General features: G+C 43.8%; 1 protein-coding gene across 1 annotated transcript in view; it reads right to left on the bottom strand.

The window, feature by feature from the left end:
* The window catches only part of ATP2B4 (ATPase plasma membrane Ca2+ transporting 4), a 228982-nt gene that overhangs the window by 79446 nt on the left and 130288 nt on the right, over positions 1 to 19248 (bottom strand). The window contains 4 exon segments of the mRNA XM_040424121.1: positions 3588 to 3767; positions 14062 to 14296; positions 14374 to 14615; positions 15477 to 15719. Of these exon segments, the coding sequence (XP_040280055.1) occupies positions 3588 to 3767; positions 14062 to 14296; positions 14374 to 14615; positions 15477 to 15719 (900 nt within the window).

Genomic DNA, 19248 nt, shown 5'->3' with positions numbered 1-19248 from the left:
CCGGGAGCTCCACCTACTGGTAAGTGTCATTGCTAAATGAACTGTCACTTACCAGTAGGAGGAGCTCCCGGCCGGAAGCAGAAATCGCAGCTCCCAGGTAAGTATGAATCACTACTGCTAGTAACCCGCTGCCACCAATGATGGGGGATGGGGGATGGGGGATGGGGGATGGGGGGGGGGGGGGGGGGGGGGGGAGATGGGAGGCCGCACACTGGCCACCAATGTTGTTAATGCTATAGAGGGAGGGGGGCCAATGGGGGGCGCACACTGTGCCACCAACGATTACAATAGAGGGAGGAAGGGGGGGGGGGGCGCACACTGTGCCACCAAGGAATTATTACAATAGAGGGAGGAAGGCGGGGGGGCGCACACTGTGCCACCAAGGAATTATTACAATAGAGGGAGGAAGGGGGGGGGGGGGCTGCACTGGCCACCAATGATATTCAAACTGGGGAGGGGGGAGGGGGGGTCTGCCCCCTGCTGCCTGGCAGCCCTGATCTCTTACAGGGGGAGATGATAGCACAATTAACCCCTTCAGGTGCGGCACCTGAAGGGTTAATTGTGCTGATCACAGCCCCCTGTAAGAGATCGGATGCTGCTAGGCAGCAGGGGGCAGTCATGTACACAGTTTGTAGTATATTCTAACTAGAAGCGTCCCCATCACCATGGGAACGCCTCTGTGTTAGAATATACTGTCGGAAATGAGGTTTCACGATCTAACTCATATCCGACAGTATATTCTAACATAGAGGCGTTCCCATGGTGATGGGGACGCTTCAAGTTAAAATATACCATCGGATTGGAGAAAACTCCGATCCGATGGTATAAAAGGGACTCCAGACTTTACATTGAAAGTCAATGGGGACGGATCCGTTTGAAATGGCACCATATTGTGTCAACGTCAAACGGATCCGTCCCCATTGACTTGCATTGTAATTCAGGACGGATCCGTTTGGCTCCGCACGGCCAGGCGGACACCAAAACGACTTTTTTTTCATGTCCGTGGATCCTCCAAAAATCAAGGAAGACCCACGGACGAAAAAACGGTCACGGATCACGGAAAAACGGGACCCGTTTTTGCGGACCATAAAAAAATACGTTCGTGTGCAGGAGGCCTTAGAGTGCACACACAGATAGCTGTGCACGGGGCAGTCAAATTCAGAAAGATCAAAGGATTAGGGCTCATGCACACGAACGTATTTTCTTTCCGTGTCCGTTAGTTTTTTTTGCGGACTTTATACAGAACCATTCATTTCAAAAAGAGTCCAAAAAAAAAAAAAAAAAAACCTGAAGTTACTCCATGTTTCTGTATGTCCATTCCACAAACAGATGGAACATGTCCTATTATTGTCCGCATTATGGACAAGGATAGTACTGTTTTATCAGGGGCCAGCTGTTCTGTTCCGCAAAATACAGAATGCACATGGATGTCATCCATGTTTTTTGCGGACCGCAAAATACATACGGTTGTGTGCATGAGCCCTTACACTGCATTTTGTGGTGACAGGTTCTCTTTGAAATTGCCTGCGTTTCCCAATTTTGTGGGCAGACTATAAAAAGAATATGCAATAAAAATCACAGATTTTATGAAGCTGAAACTTTTGCATATACAGTCAGGTCCATAAATATTGGGACATCGACACAATTGTAACATTTTTGGCTCTATACACCACCAAAATGGATTTTAAATGAAACGAACAAGATGTGCTTTAACTGCAGACTGTCAGCTTTAATTTGAAGGTATTTACATCCAAATCAGGTGAACGGTGTAGGAATTACAACAGTTTTCATATGTGCCTCCCACTTGTTAAGGGACAAAAAGTAATGGGACAGAATAATAATCATAAATCAAACTTTCACTTTTTAATACTTGGTTGCAAATCCTTTGCAGTCAATTACAGCCTGAAGTCTGGAACGCATAGACATCACCAGACGCTGGATTTCATCCCTGGTAATGCTCTGCCAGGCCTCTACTGCAACTGTCTTCAGTTCCTGCTTGTTCTTGGGGCATTTTCTCTTCAGTTTTGTCTTCAGCAAGTGAAATGCATGCTCAATCGGATTCAGGTCAGGTGATTGACTTGGCCATTGCATGACATTCCACTTCTTTCCCTTAAAAAAACTCTTTGGTTGCTTTTGCAGTATGCTTTGGGTCATTGTCCATCTGCACTGTGAAGTGCTGTCCAATGAGTCCTGAAGCATTTGGCTGAATATGAGCAGATAACATTGCCCGAAACACTTCAGAATTTATCCTGCTCCTCTTGTCAGCAGTCACATCAGCAATAAATACAAGAGAACCAGTTCCATTGGCAGTCATACATGCCCACGCCATGACACTACCAGCACCATGCTTCACTGATGAGGTGGTATGCTTAGGATCGTGAGCAGTTCCTTTCCTTCTCCATACTCTTCTCTTCCCATCACTCTGGTACAAGTTGATCTTGGTCTCATCTGTCCATAGGATGTTGTTCCAGAACTGTGAAGGCTTTTTTAGATGTCGTTTGGCAAACTCTAATCTGGCCTTCCTGTTTTTGGGCTCGCCAATGGTTTACAGCTTGTGGTGAACCCTCTGTATTCACTCTGGTGAAGTCTTCTCTTGATTGTTGACTTTGACACACATACACCTACCTCCTGGAGAGTGTTCTTGATCTGGCCAACTGTTATGAAGGGTATTTTCTTCACCAGGGAAAGAATTCTTCGGTCGTCCACCACAGTTGTTTTCCGTGGTCTTCCGGGTCTTTTGGTGCCGCTGAGCTCACCGATGCGTTCCTTCTTTTTAAGAATGTTCCAAACAGTTGTTTTGGCCACGCCTAATGTTTTTGCTTTCTCTATGATGGGTTTGTTTTGATTTTTTAGCCTAATGATGGCTTGCTTCACTGATAGTGACAGCTCTTTGGATCTCATCTTGAGAGTTGACAGCAACAGATTCCAAATGCAAATAGCACATTTGAAATGAACTCTGGATCTTTTATCTGCTCATTGCAATTGGGATAATGAGGGAATAACACTCATCTGGCCATGGAACAGCTGAGAAGCCAATTGTCCCATTACTTTTGGTCCCTTAACAAGTGGGAGGCACATATGCAAACTGTTGTAATTCCTACACTGTTCACCTGATTTGGATGTAAATACCCTCAAATTAAAGCGGTCAGTCTGCAGTTAAAGCACATCTTGTTCGTTTCATTTCAAATCCATTATGGTGGTGTATAGAGGCAAAAATTTTAGAATTGTGTCAATGTCCCAATATTTATGGACCTGACTTTATGTGTGTTAATCCTCACATAAAAGGTGGTGGTGATGTTTACCACAAGATGCCCCTTCTAAAAAGCTAAGTTACTAAACATGTAGGCAGGAAGAGCTTTTGTCAAATAATTGCGATATTGTGACTACATATTGAAACAGGATGTGGTGTAAAAATTAACTGGAATTTATTCTACAAGTGAACTTTACCAGAATATTAACAGAAATCTAGATCTATTACTAATGACCTTAAAAGTTGTACTAAATCTGGTTCTCCTTTCAGGATCAGATTAGCTGAGATTACCTTTTTCAATCACAGTTCTTCACTGTTTGCTCACATTTCCACTTACCTCTCCCTTTTCATTTCGGATCAGTGTGTTGAACTCTTTTCCCTCAAGGCACAGGAAGTCTTCTCCAGGTTGCAGAATGCCGCACTTTGTAGCAATAGCACGAGCTGTGTTTACATTGTCACCAGTAACCATGCGTACAGTGATCCCTGCTCTCTGGCACTTCTGAATAGCCTCAGGCACCTACAGGAAAAATGAAAAGATAGGAGACAATATGACAAGAGATAACTAAACTCAGAAAAGGGAATTAAGGGCCGTTTCACACTAACGGTAAACTGACTATAATGGGGTTCAGTGGAGATCCATCTGCAACCCGGTAAATATGCTGAGGAGTGGCCGGACAAAAACTGCCACATGCAGCGGTTTTTGTCCAGCCGCTCCTCTGCATATTTGCCTCGTTGCAGCTGGATCTCTGCCGGACCCCATTATAGTCAATGAGGCCAGACAATATGCAATTAATTAGGATAACAGACAGAATTGTGACAACACCCAAAAATACAACAAATCAATCTAGAAGGCCTGCAAACCTTTAGCAGTAGAGTTGCACTGGGTATTGAAGTATCGATACCCAATCGACACTTTTAGACCCGGATCGATAGGATACTGGGTCTTACGATTTAATGATACTAGGCTGCGCCGCCTAGTATCAGTTAGAGTTCATGGCACGCGCTGCTCTCAGCTCGCACCATGTTCTACTCAGCAGCACAGTGGAGGAGGGAGTCTTTACTTCTCCACTGACGCGGCTGCCGCTGCCACCAATGGGGTGATGGTCACTTCGCCACCAATGAATGTAATTAACACATTAATACAAGTGTAGGCAGCGGTATCGCATACCCGGCATCAATAACCGGCCTCAGGTGCGGCACCTGAGGGGTTAATTGTGCCGGTTCAGATGCCCTGTTATTTGAGACTGTGAACTATTAAAAAAATATTTTCTTTGCGGTGAAAGCCGTAACAGAAGAAAAAAAAAAAACACGCAATTTTTTGTCACCTTGTTCCCCTAGGATAGGACTGTTCTATTATGGGCCCGACGTTCCATAAAATGCAGAATGAATGTGGCTTTTTTGGTGTTTTTTTTTTTTTTTGCACGTGGTATTGAATGGTATCTAGTATCGCAATACTTTTTTTATGGTATCGAAATAGAATAAAAATTTTGGTATCGTGACAACTCTACTCAGCAGGGAGAATAAAATAACTTATTACATCCAAATAAAACATGTCATCAGGATAGGAGATACCAATTTCTGCATCCAAATAGTCATTAATGGCTCAAAAAATGGAGCAGTCTTTCTAACCTCTTGAAGGTACAGTCCTGATCAAAAGTTTAAGACCACTTGAAAAATGGCAAAAAAAATCATATTTTACATTGTTGGATCCTAACAAGGTTCCAAGTAGAGCTTCAACATGCAACAAGAAGAAATGAGAGTGAGACAAAACATTTTTTGGGCATTCAATTTAATGAAAACAACGAATAAACTGAAACCGGCTGTTTTTCAGCTGATCCAAATTTTAGGACCACATGCCTCTAAAAGGTCAAATCTGTGCAAAGATGTGGATTCATTGTCATTTTCGGTCAGGTAGTCACACGTTGTGATGGCAAAGGCAATAAAACTCTCCCTTTTTGAACGTGGTCGGGTTGTTGAACTGCATAAGCAGGGTCTCTCACAGCGCGCCATCGCTGCTGAGGTGGGACGCAGTAAGACAGTCATTTGGAATTTCTTAAATGATCCTGAGGGTTATGGAACAAAAAAAGTAAAGTGGAAGACCCCAAAAAATGTCATTAGCACTGAGCCGGAGGATCCAATTGGCTGTCCGTCAAGACACTGGACGATCCTCGACCCAAATTAAGGCCCTTACTGGTGCTGACTGCAGCCCCATAACCATCAGACGGCATCTGAGACTGAAGGGCTTCAAAATCAAAAACCTTCTCTCCTTTAACGCCACAGAACTGCTCGTTTGGACTTTGCAAGAGAGCAAACATGAGACATTCAAAGGTGGAAGAAAGTTTTATTCTCCGATGAGAATTTTTTTTTTAACCTTGATGGTCCTGATGGTTTCCAACGTTACTGACAGGACAAGCAGATCCCACCTGAGATGTTTTCTACGCGCCACAGTGGAGGGGGCCCCATAATGGTCTGGGGTGCTTTTTCCTTCAGTGGAACAATGGAGCTTCAGGAAGTGCAGGGGCGTCAAACGGCTGCTGGCTATGTCCAGATGTTGCAGAGAGCATTCCTCATGACTGAGGGCTCTCGCCTGTGTGGTAACGACTTGGTTTTTCAACAGGACAACGCTACAGTACACAATGCCCGCAGGACAAGGGACTTCTTCCAGGAGAATAACATCACTCTTTTGGCCCATCCTGCGTGTTCCCCTGATCTAAATCCAATTGAGAACCTTTGAGGATGGATGGCAAGGGAAGTTTACAAAAATGGACAACAGTTCCAGACAGTAGATGGCCTTCGTGCGGCTGTCTTCACCACTTGGAGAAATGTTCCCACTCACCTCATGGAAACGCTTGCATCAAGCATGCCGAAACTAATTTTGGAAGTGATAAACAATAACGGCGGAGCTACTCATTACTGAGTTCATGTTTGGAAGTTAGATTTCTGTTTTGGGGGGGGTTTAGTTTTTTTTTGGAGGTGTGGTCCTAAACTTTTGATCAGCTGAAAAACAGCCTTTTTCAGTTTATTCGTTGTTTTCATTAAATTTAATGCTCAAAAAATGTTTTGTCTCACTCCCATTTCTTCTTGTTGCATGTTGAAGCTCTACTTGGAACCTTGTTAAGATCCAGCCATGCTAAATATGATTTTTTGCCATTTTTCAAGTGGTCTTAAACTTTTGATCGGGACTGTACAAGAACATGTGTGGGAGTCCTATATGGATAGGAGGCGTCACCAAGGTAGGTAGGTCTCTTTCTCCAAATAGCAGGACGAGGAATCTGTGCTTCCACTCGCCCTACTTGGCCTAGCCTGAGCTAATTAGTCCAGCTCAACGAAGCATCTGCAATTTATGAAGCTATACAATATTAATTTTTAAAGACCTCATGGACGTTTTTTCTTCTGGAGAGCTGTATTGTAATAATTTACAGTATTCCCTTTACATTCGAATTTAAGCAATTATCTGCAATCTTATGCCTTTTGCTATTGGCTATACACGGGGATTTACCAGTGGCAAGGTGGCGCATGTGCAGAAGAAGGTCCTAGCAGCTTGTGGGCACCACATGCAGTAAGGTGATTAGAGCTAGGATAGAGCTACAGTGACAGTGTCACCAAGGCAGAGGAGAGGTAAGTAGCAGGCTTGTGCAGGTTAGAAGGGAATAAATGGTGGTGGCTGCCAGCTGCTGAGGTATGGGACGTCCCAGCACTGCTGTGAGGATAGATGCAGCTGTATTGTTGAAGCTGCTGATACAACAGTGGCTTCCAGTCTCCTACTACAGAGTGAGAGGCCTGGCCTTTACCTCATCTGAGGGAGGCCTCACTTGTAGTTCTGTTTACTGCACTAGAGTAAACGCATAAACTGTAGTTTTACTGATTAATCCTTCACACAAAAGGTGGCCTTGATATTTATTTATTTTTGCCGTTCACTGTGCTAGTGCTGGATAAATTTATGACAGTATTAGTGCCATGGTGCTGTACACCAGTAGCACCAGCCACAAATTAGCACCCATCCAACAGGGCCAGCCTTTTAGTGTCAGTAACATGCAGTAGCTGTGCCCACATACTAACAATATAAAACCAGTAGCATCCATAACAACGTGCCAGCAATAAAACTGTATCTAAACAATAATAGTGTCTGTCACCTAGTAGCCCCAACACGATAATTGGATGTCATCAGATATCTGCCTGTGGAAATCTGATGTGCATTTAATCCGTCAACTTTACCATGTGGAAATTAGCATGCTCACTGGTCTTGATGCTTTTTTTCCCCCATTAAATGTGAACACGGTTACAAAAACCCCATTCACTTATGGATTGTGGAAGGTTAGCTGATTTGATGAGGATTTCGGTGCAGAATCAGTGCCACAATCCTCAGTATATCTTAAACACGTGAACAGAATCTAAGGAACACTTTGTCCAACAGCCAACTTGTACTGTTCATACACCACTGTCAGCCACAGTTGATTCTTAAAAATCTACAGTCCATCAATACTTTTCAAAAAATAAAAATATTTTGCACACATCCATATCTCATGGGTCTGGTTATTTGATTTCACCCTAAATCATTTGGTGTCCCTGGTACTGTCCAAGTCTGTTGGGCAAGCAAACAGCAGTATATTAGTTATAAAAATATATGGCATCTGAACCACCTCCCCCCAGAATGAGCAGTTATTCTATTATAGGAAGAATGTGGATCATGGTAAAGGTTGTAGTGTGAAACTAGTCCCATCATTCTTTTAGGCGCCCCTATTTTCATAGGGCCCTCCATTTAACCTAAATATTTACATGTCTAGTCTGACACTTGCATTCATTTTTGGGGTCTGATCTAGTGTCTAAAACTATTTATGTAGCTAAGGAGTCTGGATATGGCTTCAGAAGCAAGTGCCAAAGAGATTTCGGAAGGATACTCTATAGTCATGGAGAAGAACAGGAAAGAGAATGGCTACAATCAATCAGAGGAGATGTCACATGTGAGTCATTGGACCCATGACATAACAACTGGAGCATCTTTACTAAAAACTTTCCCTCCTCCCTTTGTCTGAGACTGTCGGTACTGATTCAAGTCCATTTTGACAAGAAGAATGGCAGCATTCATGTTGTCAATTTATTCTTAAATTTCCAGGAGGAATAACATAGAAATAGTACAATGCAGAGTTGTAAGAAAAGATGCTCCAGAATTGTTAATTCATAGACAGCTTGTGTATTTGCTGAAAGAGACATGTTAGCAGAGGAGACAGTTCCACTAACTGTTATGCACTCTGCTTGTGACTGTGTGATCAGTGCTGTATTCTCTTCTATGGCCTGCAGTATGATAATACTCTAGTAATAATACTAGTGTCTGAGCAGTACGTGGTAACTATGGTGTTTGTGCAGTGGTAGTCTACACTGTGATTGGTGTAATTCCACTTTTATTTTCCTTCTTGGGTTGGTGTGACTTAGGCTACTTTCACACTAGCGTTCGGAGCGGGTCCGTCTGATGTTTCATCAGACGGATCCGCTCCTATAATGCAGACGTTTGCATCCGTTCAGAACGGATCCGTCTGCATTATAACTTCTAAGTGTGAAAGTAGCCTGAACGGATCCGTCCAGACTTTACATTGAAAGTCAATGGGGGCGGATCCGTTTGAAGATTGAGCCATATAGTGTCATCTTCAAACGGATCCGTCCCCATTGACTTACATTGTAAGTCTGGACGGATCCGCTTGCCTCCGCACGGCCAGGCGGACACCCGAACGCTGGCAGACTGATGCATTCTCAGCGGATCCGCCTCCACTGAGAATGCATTAGGGCTGGACGGCTGCTTTCGGGGCCGCTTGTGAGCCCCTTCAAACGGAGCTCACGAGCGGACACCCGAACGCAGGTGTGAAAGTAGCCTTACATAGTTATGGGACTGGTGAACATTGTGACCAAGTAAAGCAAATTTTGCAGAAGCATGCAATATGTACTGCTATTTATTCACAATATTGGGGGTAGATAATATGGTATGTGGGCTGATCAGGTTTGCTGCTTTTACGTCCTAATCTATATCTTTATATGTGGCAAGTAGTGTATATGTGTAGTGACTCATAAGGGCACTGTAAATAAGACTTGGATGTTGCATGTTCTCAATACTACCTAATAAAAGCCCTGTGTGCCTGTGCTGTGTGCCGATTATTGAAGTGTGCATGCGCGGTGAGCAGACCGGCGGCACACAGTGCTCCACACGCCACTCACACCGATTTGCTCTCAGTTTCCATATCGGGCACATGATCTTCTCCAAGGCACAGATTTCCAGTCAGCACCGAGTCTGGAGCAGAACACTGCGGTAATGCAGCCTGCCGCGCAGTGTGCTGATTCCTCCAAGCCAGAGGGCAGCAGGTTTGGCGGTGAGGAGCAGCGGCTCTCTTATTCTCCTTTTGTCTGTGATGAGGGATGGGTACCGCGGTTCGCCCCACCCATTCATGATCAGCGCCGCACAAACTCTCGGCTCCGGCCATTGGCAGCACCCAGCCCTCCTCTGCCTGTCTGAGCACAGAAGCCAGTGAGGAGCTAGCTTGCCTCTGGCCGGGTCAGGAACTGTTCCCGGCTCTGCCGCCGGGTCCCCTACCCTCGGTGATGACTCGGTCCCGGTCAGAGGCTGCCTCCAATGCGCAGCCCGGATCATCGATCGATCACAGGTCAAGCTGCTGAATAAGCCTTTAGCTGCGAGGCTTGGCTACACACGGGGGCAGTGTCACACAGCCCAGAACAGACAACACCAGGAAGGGGCTGACAGGCAGCACCGACCCTGTCATCCAACAGAGCGGAGTTTGTAGTCTGTTTTGAAGGCAACATGTGTTCTGGAGTTACAGAACTGCAGATAAACTTATCCCACAAAACGAATGCAGCTGTGCTTCATCTTTGTGGACTTGACATAGAAAATCAGATCCTGTAGGTTCATGAAAAACGTACAGTAATCCGGTCCTATACAATGCAGATGTCTGGAGGGGGAGAAGAATGCAGGGCTTCCAGGGAGAGATGGGGTAGATTATCCAGGGGCAGACACAGACAGCAGAGGGCCCCTGTGCAAGGAATGACCTGGGCCCCCCGCCCCCTCCCCCCAAACCACACATCCTACATAATAAAAGCCCTGTGTGCGTGCGCTGTGTCTGTGTGCCGATAATTGAAGTGCGCATGAGCTGCGCGCTGGCCAATCAATACACGGTGCTCTACACGCCGCCCGCACTGCCCAGACCAGCGCGCCGTCCAATCACAGCCACCCCACACACAATTGCGCCGCCCACACCTCCTCTCTTGACTTTGCCCCAAGTCACCCCCTCGCTCTCAGCCCCCACAGTCACTTGACCCCACACAGAGATCGCAATAACGCCTGTAAAAGCGTCAGACGCCTGCCTGTACAGGCAGTTTTACTCCCTAAAAAATGTCTAATGCGTATGACGCACAATAATTTCACTGCCATTCATGAATGCACTGAGCGCTGTGAATGGCACAGGCAGCGCAGCAATACTGCTGGGTGCCTGAAAGCTCCAATAACAGAGCTCCGTACAGTACAGAGCCTTGTTATTAGGGAGGAGGCTGCTGATTTGCCAGTATCAGCGTGATCCTCTCAACCCCCCCCCCCCCCTTCTCCCGCGCGCTGAACACAGCAGCAGCAGCTTCCTTTTTAGTTATGAAAACGGGGAGCGCACGCCACCCTGCTTCATTGCCAGCTGTGGATGAAGTACCAGGGACAGCATGGTGGGAACGGAGCCTCTGCTGAGCAAAGACCACGTGCTCAGGTAATGTCACACCAGAAGTCCCAGCATGCCCTGCAGGCTTCTATCTGCTGCTGGGAGCTCAATGTGGAGGTTTATGAATGGGGAAAACGAATGGCCAAGAGTCAAAACAAAACCTTTAGGCCTCATGCACACGGCCGTGTTCCACGGCCGTGAGCGGTCCGTGGTAACCCGGCCGGGATTCCTGCTGACAGCAGGAGCGCACGGCGTCATTGGTTGCTATGACGCCGTGCGCTTTATGCCGCCGCTGCTGTACAGTAATACACTCGTATGATCTATCCCGGAATCCCGGCCGGGTTACCACGGACCGCTCTCGGCCGTGGAACACAGCCGTGTGCATGAGGTCTTATGTTAAGACATACCTTTCATTTGATTGCTCTAATACCTAAAGATCTAATGGAAAAAAATAATTAAAAAAACCTGCTGTTTCTCTAGATGACCTTATGTTGATAGTAGTGTTAATAGAGTCTCAAGGGTCTGTAAAAGCAGACATTTGAGACTCTATTAACACTACTATCGAAATAAGGTCATCTGAGAAACAGCTGGTTCTTAAAATTCTTTTTTTCCATTAGGTCTTTAGGTATTAAAGCAACCAAATAAAAGGTATGTTTTAACATAAGGGTCAGAAACAGGGTATTCTTTAGCCTCTCAGTTATTCGTTTTTCTATGTAAGTACCCTGGACCACTGAGAGGTCTATTTTCCCATATGGTTTATGTATGGAGCGCAATGTCCAGAGATCACAGAGAGGACTATAGGGTACACTATACTAGGGCTGAAACGATTACTCAATTGAATCGATTAATTTGACACAAACTTTTTTTGCATCAAGAATTCGTTTGTGTCATGTGACCACGGAGCAGGAGTGAAGCGCTTGCTATTACTCACCGCTCCGTGGTCACCCGCCGGCCCGTACCGCTAGCCACAGCCACCAGTTACAGTGCCAGCAGTCTCAGCCACAGCCAACAGTTTCAGCCACCAGTCAGTGCCAGCTTTCTCAGCCATCAGTCAGTGCCATAGCCACCAACACTCAGTGCCAGCAGTCTCAGCCACCAGCTGCAGTCTCAGTCATAGTTAGCACTCAGTGCCAGCACTCTCAGCCACAGCCAGCAGACAATGCCAGCAATCTCAGCCACCAACCGCAGCCAGCAGTCTCAGCCACAGCCAGCACTCAGTGCCAGCAGTCTCAGCCAATGTGGTCAAGTTCCCTTGCCATTTAATATAGACTGTTCCTACTAATGTTTATACACTACTGTTCAAGCGCCCGTTATTGTAACGGGCTTAATGTCTAGTGTTTTATAATTTCCTAAATTATGCGGTGTTAGCTGCATGCAATTCAGGCTGAATCACAGGGTTAATTCCAACTGGGCAACTGTCTCCAGAAAGGTGTGGGCCCTAACCTGTGGGCTCAGCTAAGCAGGAGTGAGAGCAGATAGCACCAACTGTAGTCTTGTAGCAGCCTCAGACCATTTTTGGGACTCAGGTAGAAGGTGAGAAAACATCCCATAGAAGGATTGCAGATCAGAATCTCTAAGAAGGTTGGCCAGTCATAAAAAAAGGTCTACATGAAATCTGAGAAGGATCTCACAGCCTTGATTGAGTATAAGGCCTTTCCAGCTCCAAGTCATACTGTTTTGGCAGCATGCAGGTGCTGCTTTTGAGGGTCTACACCCCACAGTGGGAAATGTAGATGTTGTGTGAGAAACAACAACCCTCAGCTGGATTGGGACTAGGGTTGTTGCGGATATCGAAATTTCGATACCCAATCAATACTTTTGTGCGGCACCTGAGGGGTTAACTGCCGCTGATCTGCCCCCTGTATTAAGGGGTAATTATCATTGGTGGCGCAGTGCGCCCCCCCTCTCAACCCCCCCAGTATTAAAATCATTGGTGGCAGTGGCCACAGGGTCCTCTCCCCTCCCTCTTATTGGTGGTGCAGTGGCAGCTTATGATCGGAGCCCCAGCAGTGTAATCCTGGGGCTCCGATCGGTTACCATGGCAGCCAGGACGCTACTGAACCCCTGGCTGCCATGGTAACATCCCTGATGCTGTGTGCACAGAGCACCAGGGACAGTGTGAAGTCCTATTCACCCTGATAGAGCTCTATCAGGGTGAATAGGACAAGGGATGAAAAAAATACCAGATTCTAGCCCCTAAGGGGGGGAAATAGTTATTAAATAAAAAGTGTAAAAAAAAAAAACACCAAAGTATGAATCACCCCCTTTTGCCAATTTCACATATAAAATGTATAAATAATAAACATATTACATATCACCACGTCAGAAAAGTCCAAACTATTAAAATATTAAAAAAATCTATGCAGTGAACGCCAGAACAGAAAAAATAAATAAAAAACTGCGCGATTCGCCATTTTTTAAAATGCGGAATGCACGTGGCTTTTTTGGTTTATTTTCTTTCGCGTGGTATCGAGTATCGCAATACTTTTTCATGGCATCGAAACAGAATCAAAAATTTGCTATCGCAACAACTCTAATTGGGACATTAAATATTGTTACCGTACATAAGAGAGCACAAATCTACAAGGAGCTCATCAAAATAACTTATTGATTCAGCCTGCAGCAATTTTGTTGGAACTCTTCAAGAACTCCATTTACATGTGGAAGAGGTTTCCACTATTTAACTCAGTAAAGACTGAGTTCACCCTCCTTTGTACAAGTTTCCTGTCTTTGAATTTAACCACCAGCAACAGCAAACCACCATCCATCAGGAAGGAGACTTCAACCAGGGTGTGTCCCAGGTAAATAACACCTGGCGCACCCCCTCTTTACTGTAATGGCCCAGGGTGCACAGGAGCAGGACAGCGCCACCATGAATACTACCACCATCTGCCACTACTACCACTCCCATCCTCTCCCCACATGCCTCTGGACTGCTACGTATACAATACTAAGATGAAGCTGGGACCTGTGAGTCTTTACTCATTGATACAATTAGTTGAAAATTTATGAATCATATACATAAACAAGGCATGTAAAGTATACAGTAATATTTTCAGAATCTGAGCAAATTAAGAGAGCAAATTCATTCTAGCAATACAAATAAGTTACCTCTGGACGAACAGGATCTTCAATGCCCACCACAGCAATACAAGTGAGGTCAGACAAGATGTCGGCTTCATTATCCCAATCAGGCTCAGTGCCCGCTGGGAAGTCACGATATGCCAAACAAATAGTACGAAGCCCTTCACAGGCCATTGGCTCAATGACTTTTTTCACCATCTCATCCCGGTCTCTAGTTTTAAATGGACATACTTCACCACCTTGATCCAAAATTTTTGTACATCTAGCAACAAAGTGAAAAAAACATTAGTACATAGGAAAAGTTGCCTACTCTCAGAAACATGTCATCCTCGTTCTTACTTGCGTAAAACGATTTCTGAGGCGCCTTTACTGTACATACGGAAACCACCTCCAGACTCGCTGAGTACTGTACTCATGGATTTGCGCACTGAATTGAATGTGTACACTTTATAGAGTTTTTCTTCAGGAATTTCATTACGAACAGCTTGGTAATCTTGCTTTAAGTCCAAAACAAATCCCAGTAGAGAACATTCAGTCTTATTACCCACTTGTCTTGGAAGACCGCCTTCTTTTTCTGGGGGCTATGAATGGTTTAGAAAAGATGAAAAAAGCTCGTTAATACATAATGTATTTGGGTAGAATCTTAGAGTGAGATTTATGAAAACTGGTGTAAAGGAACAATGGTTGCCCATAGCAACCAAATTCCACCTTTCATTTTCTAAAAGAGGTCTGAAACATAAAAGGTGGAATCTGGTTGCTATGAGCAACCAGGCCAGTGTTCCTTTACACCAGTTTTCATAAATCTCACCCTTAGGGCACATGCACACGACCGTCTGCAAAAAACGGATCCGTAAAAAAAATACGGATGACATCCATGTGCATTACGTATTTTGCGGAACAGAACAGCTGGACCCTAAAAGAACAGTGCTATCCTTGTCCGTAATGCGGACAATAAGAGGACATGTTCTATATTTTTGCGGAACGGAAATACGGAAATGGAATGCACACTTTTTTTTTGCGGATCCGTTCAAATTAATAGTTCCACATACGGTCCGCAAAAAAAAATGGAACGGACGTGGAAAGAAAATACATTTGTGTGCATGAGACCTTAGTATTGTAATGAACTGCTGGTTTGCACTGTTTTCTAGGCAGATAATGTTTTAATGGAGATCTGGGGGTGTCAGCCATGTGTCTGGTACATTTGCACATTCCCCAGTGTTCGGACACAGATTTGTTGGAAAGTATTTGCAATTTGGTGGGATAGATGGGACTGTGAGAAGACTTTGTTACTCTTATTGGGTTTCTTTTATTTTTAATTAATGAGCATTTTCTATTAGCTTTGATGGGTTCTATGAAAATGCAAGCCGTGTACTATTTCCTAGGACCTGTTTAATGCATCTTTCACTGTACATACTTTATGTTCTAGATTTTGCTTCACTTACCAAGATCTTTGATGTATAGGCCGAGTTAATGGATATTCCATTGACTAATAGGTCCAGCATTTTTGGGTTCAGTGCTTCAGGGTCAGGAATCTGTCTATAGTTGGTGCCACACACATATGCCTGAACCACGGTCATACGATTCATGGTTAAAGTGCCTGTTTTGTCAGAACATATCGCTGTAGCATTGCCCATAGTTTCACATGCATCCAAGTGACGCACAAGATTATTATCTTTCATCATTTTCTAAAAAAAATAAAGGAGAATGAAAACAGGGTGGTTATGTCTGGAAGCAGAGATAGAAAGCTGGGTATACACATCATGAGCAGGAAAACCATAATTCTACCCGTGCTTATGTGTTAACTAATTTACAGTGAGAATGTTCACTAAAACAGACCTCAGCTCTCCAGTTTCCCATAAAGCCAGTCACATTATAACTGAATTGGTGCTTAAAAAAATTGTTTTGGAAATTTAGAAGCAATTTTTCAAATTTTCAACTAAACTTCTAAGCCTTCTAACGTCCTAAAAAAATTAAATGATATTTACAAAATGATGCCAACATAAAGTAGACATATGGGGGAATGTTAAGTAATAAAAATGTTATAAGGTATCAATTTCTGTTTTAACCCCTAAGGACTATTTCACCTTATGGACTTAGCCATTTTTTGCAAATCTGACCAGTGTTACTTTAAGTGCTGATAACTTTAAAACGCTTTGACTTATCCAGGCCATTTTGAGATAGTTTTGTCGTCACATATTGTACTCATGACACTGGTAAAATGAAGTCAAAAAATTTCATTTTTATTTATAAAAAAAATACCAAATTTACCAAAAATTTGTAAAACAATTGCAAATTTCCAAGTTTCAGTTTCTCTACTTCTATAATACATAGTAATACCTCCAAAAATAGTTATTACTTTACATTCCCCATATGTCTACTTCATGTTTGGATCATTTTGGGAATGATATTTTATTTTTTGGGGATGTTACAAGGCTTAGAAGTTTAGAAGCAAATCTTGAAATTTTTCCGAAATTTTCAAAAACCCAATTTTTAGGGACCAGTTCAGGTCTGAAGTCACTTTGTGAGGCTTACATAATAGAAACCACCCAAAAATGACCCCATTCTATAAACTACACCCCTCAAGGTATTCAAAACTGATTTTACAAACTTTGTTAACCCTTTAGGTGTTCCACAAGAATTAATGGAAAATAGAGATACAATTTCAAAATTTCACTTTTTTGGCAGATTTTCCATTTTAATAATTTTTTTCCAGTTACAAAGCAAGGGTTAACAGCCAAACCAAACTCAATATTTATGGCCCTGATTCTGTAGTTTACAGAAACACCCCATATGTGGTCGTAAACAGCTGTACAGGCACACGGCAGGGCGCAGAAGGAAAGGAATGCCATACGGTTTTTGGAAGGCAGGTTTTGCTGGACTGGTTTTTTTGACACCATGTCTCATTTGAAGCCCCCCTGATGCACCCCTGGAGTAGAAACTCCATAAAAGTGGCCCCATTTTAGAAACTACAGGATAGGGTGGCAGTATTGTTGGTACTCGTTTAGGGTACATATGATTTTTGGTTGCTCTACATTACACTTTGTGAGGCAAGATAACAAGAAATTGCTGTTTTGGCACAGTTTTTATTTTTTGTTATTTACAACATTCATCTGACAGGTTAGATCATGTGATATTTTTATAGACCAGGTTGTCACGGATGCGGCGATACATAAATAAAAAAAAGTATACATATTAGGTAAGTTTTACACAATGATTTATTTTTTGAAGCAAAAAAAAAAAATCATATTTTAGTGTTTTCATAGTCTGAGAGCCATAATTTTTTCAGTTTTTGGGCGATTACCTTGGGTAGGGTATGAGTTTTGCGGGATGAGATGACTGTTTTATATTGGCACTATTTTGGGGTGCGTGTGACTTTTTGATCGCTTGCTATTACACTTTTTGTGATGTAAGGTGACCAAAAATTGTTTATTTAGCACAGTTTTTATTTTTTACGGTGTTCATCTGAGGGGTTAGGTCATGTGATATTTTTATAGAGCCGGTCGATACGAATCCGGCGATACTAGATATGTATACTTTTTTTTTTATTTATGTAAGTTTTACACAATAACAGCTTATTTAAAACAAAAAAATTATGTTTTAGTGTCTCCATATTCTGAGCCATAGTTTTTTTTATTTTTTGGGCAATTGACTCAGGTAGGGGCTCATTTTTTGCGGGATGAGGTGACGGTTAGGTTGGTACTATTTTGGTGGGCAAACTCCTTTTTGATCGCTTGCTGTTGTACATTTTGTGATGTAAGGTGACAAAAAATGGTTTATTTAGCACCTTTTTTATTTTTTACGGTGTTCATTTGAGGGGTTAGGTCATGTGATATGTTTATAGAGCCGGTCGATACGGACGCGGCGATACCTAATATGTATACTTTTTTTTACCAATTTTTTTTTGGGGAAAATGACATTTTTGTTTATTTTTACTTGAAACGTTACATTTTTTTGGGGGAAAACTTTATTTTTTCTACTTTTTTTTTTCACTTTATTTTTTGTCCCACTTTGGGACTTCAACTTTTTGGGGTCTAATCCTTTTCAATGCATTCCAATACTTCTGTATTGGAATGCATTGGCTGTATGAGTAATACTGTGTGTATTACTCATACAGCTTCCGGCCTGTGAGATCCAGGAAATGGATCTCACAGGCTCGTCACCGGAAGGCAGCGTGATGCCTTCCTTAGACATCGCACTGCCTTCCATGCCATCGGGTCCCCCCCACAGCCGCATCGGAACCCGATGGCACCGCCCGCCGCAACCGCAGGTAAAAGCCGGGAGGCTTTTTGGCCCTTAAATCTTCCTCCAAAAAGGACTAGTAGATTGTCAGATTTCCTAAACTTCCCCGTCACCGTGATATAGTTTAGGACTGCCCGTCTAACGTCCAGAGAGTGAAACACCGATTCTTTGTCATTAGAGGGGTGCTGGCAAAAAGAAGGTAGGGTAACTTCCTGGCTCCGATGAAAATTGGATACGACTTTGGGGAGAAATCCAGGATCCAGACGGAGAATAATTCTATCATCTAGAATACGGAGGTAGGGTTCCCTGATTGATAGGGCTTGTAATTCCCCTACTCTGCGGGCCGAAGTTATCGCAATTAAGAAGGCCGTTTTCAAGGACCATAATTTTATTGGACAGTCAGACATGGGTTCAAAGGGTGGTAAAGTAAGGCCTGTAAGAACGACGTTCAGATCCCAGGAAGGGACACGGGCGGTGATCGTTGGGCGGAGCCTCGTCGCTGCCTTAATGAATCTTTTGATCCAACGATGGCCGGCTATATCTTGGTCAAAGAAACAACCTAGGGCTGAGATTTGGACCTTCAAGGTAGAGGGTCTAAGTCCCAGGTCCAGACCTTGCTGTAGGAAATCCAGTATTCTTTGGATGTTGGGTTTACGCAAATGTGGCGATTCGTCCCCACTCCAGGAACAAAAACGTTTCCAGATCTTAAGGTAAATTGCTGACGTTACCTTCTTTCTGGAGGCTTTCAAGGTAGCAATAACTTCGTCTGACAGGCCCTGAAGCTTCAGGGTTTGGGACTCAGGATCCAAGCCGCCAATTTCAGAAACTGCGGGTTTGGGTGTAGAACTGGACCCTGCTGGAGTAGATCCCCCCGCACAGGAAGGAGCCATGGATCTTGTAGGGAACATTTTTGGAGGGATGAGAACCAGCTTCTCTTTGGCCATAGGGGAGCGATTACAATCACCGTGGCCTTGT

The sequence above is a fragment of the Bufo bufo genome, chromosome 3 (assembly GCF_905171765.1).
Source record: "Bufo bufo chromosome 3, aBufBuf1.1, whole genome shotgun sequence".
NCBI classification, from domain to species: Eukaryota; Metazoa; Chordata; class Amphibia; order Anura; family Bufonidae; genus Bufo; species Bufo bufo.
This window is presented reverse-complemented; position numbering and strand designations above follow the sequence as displayed.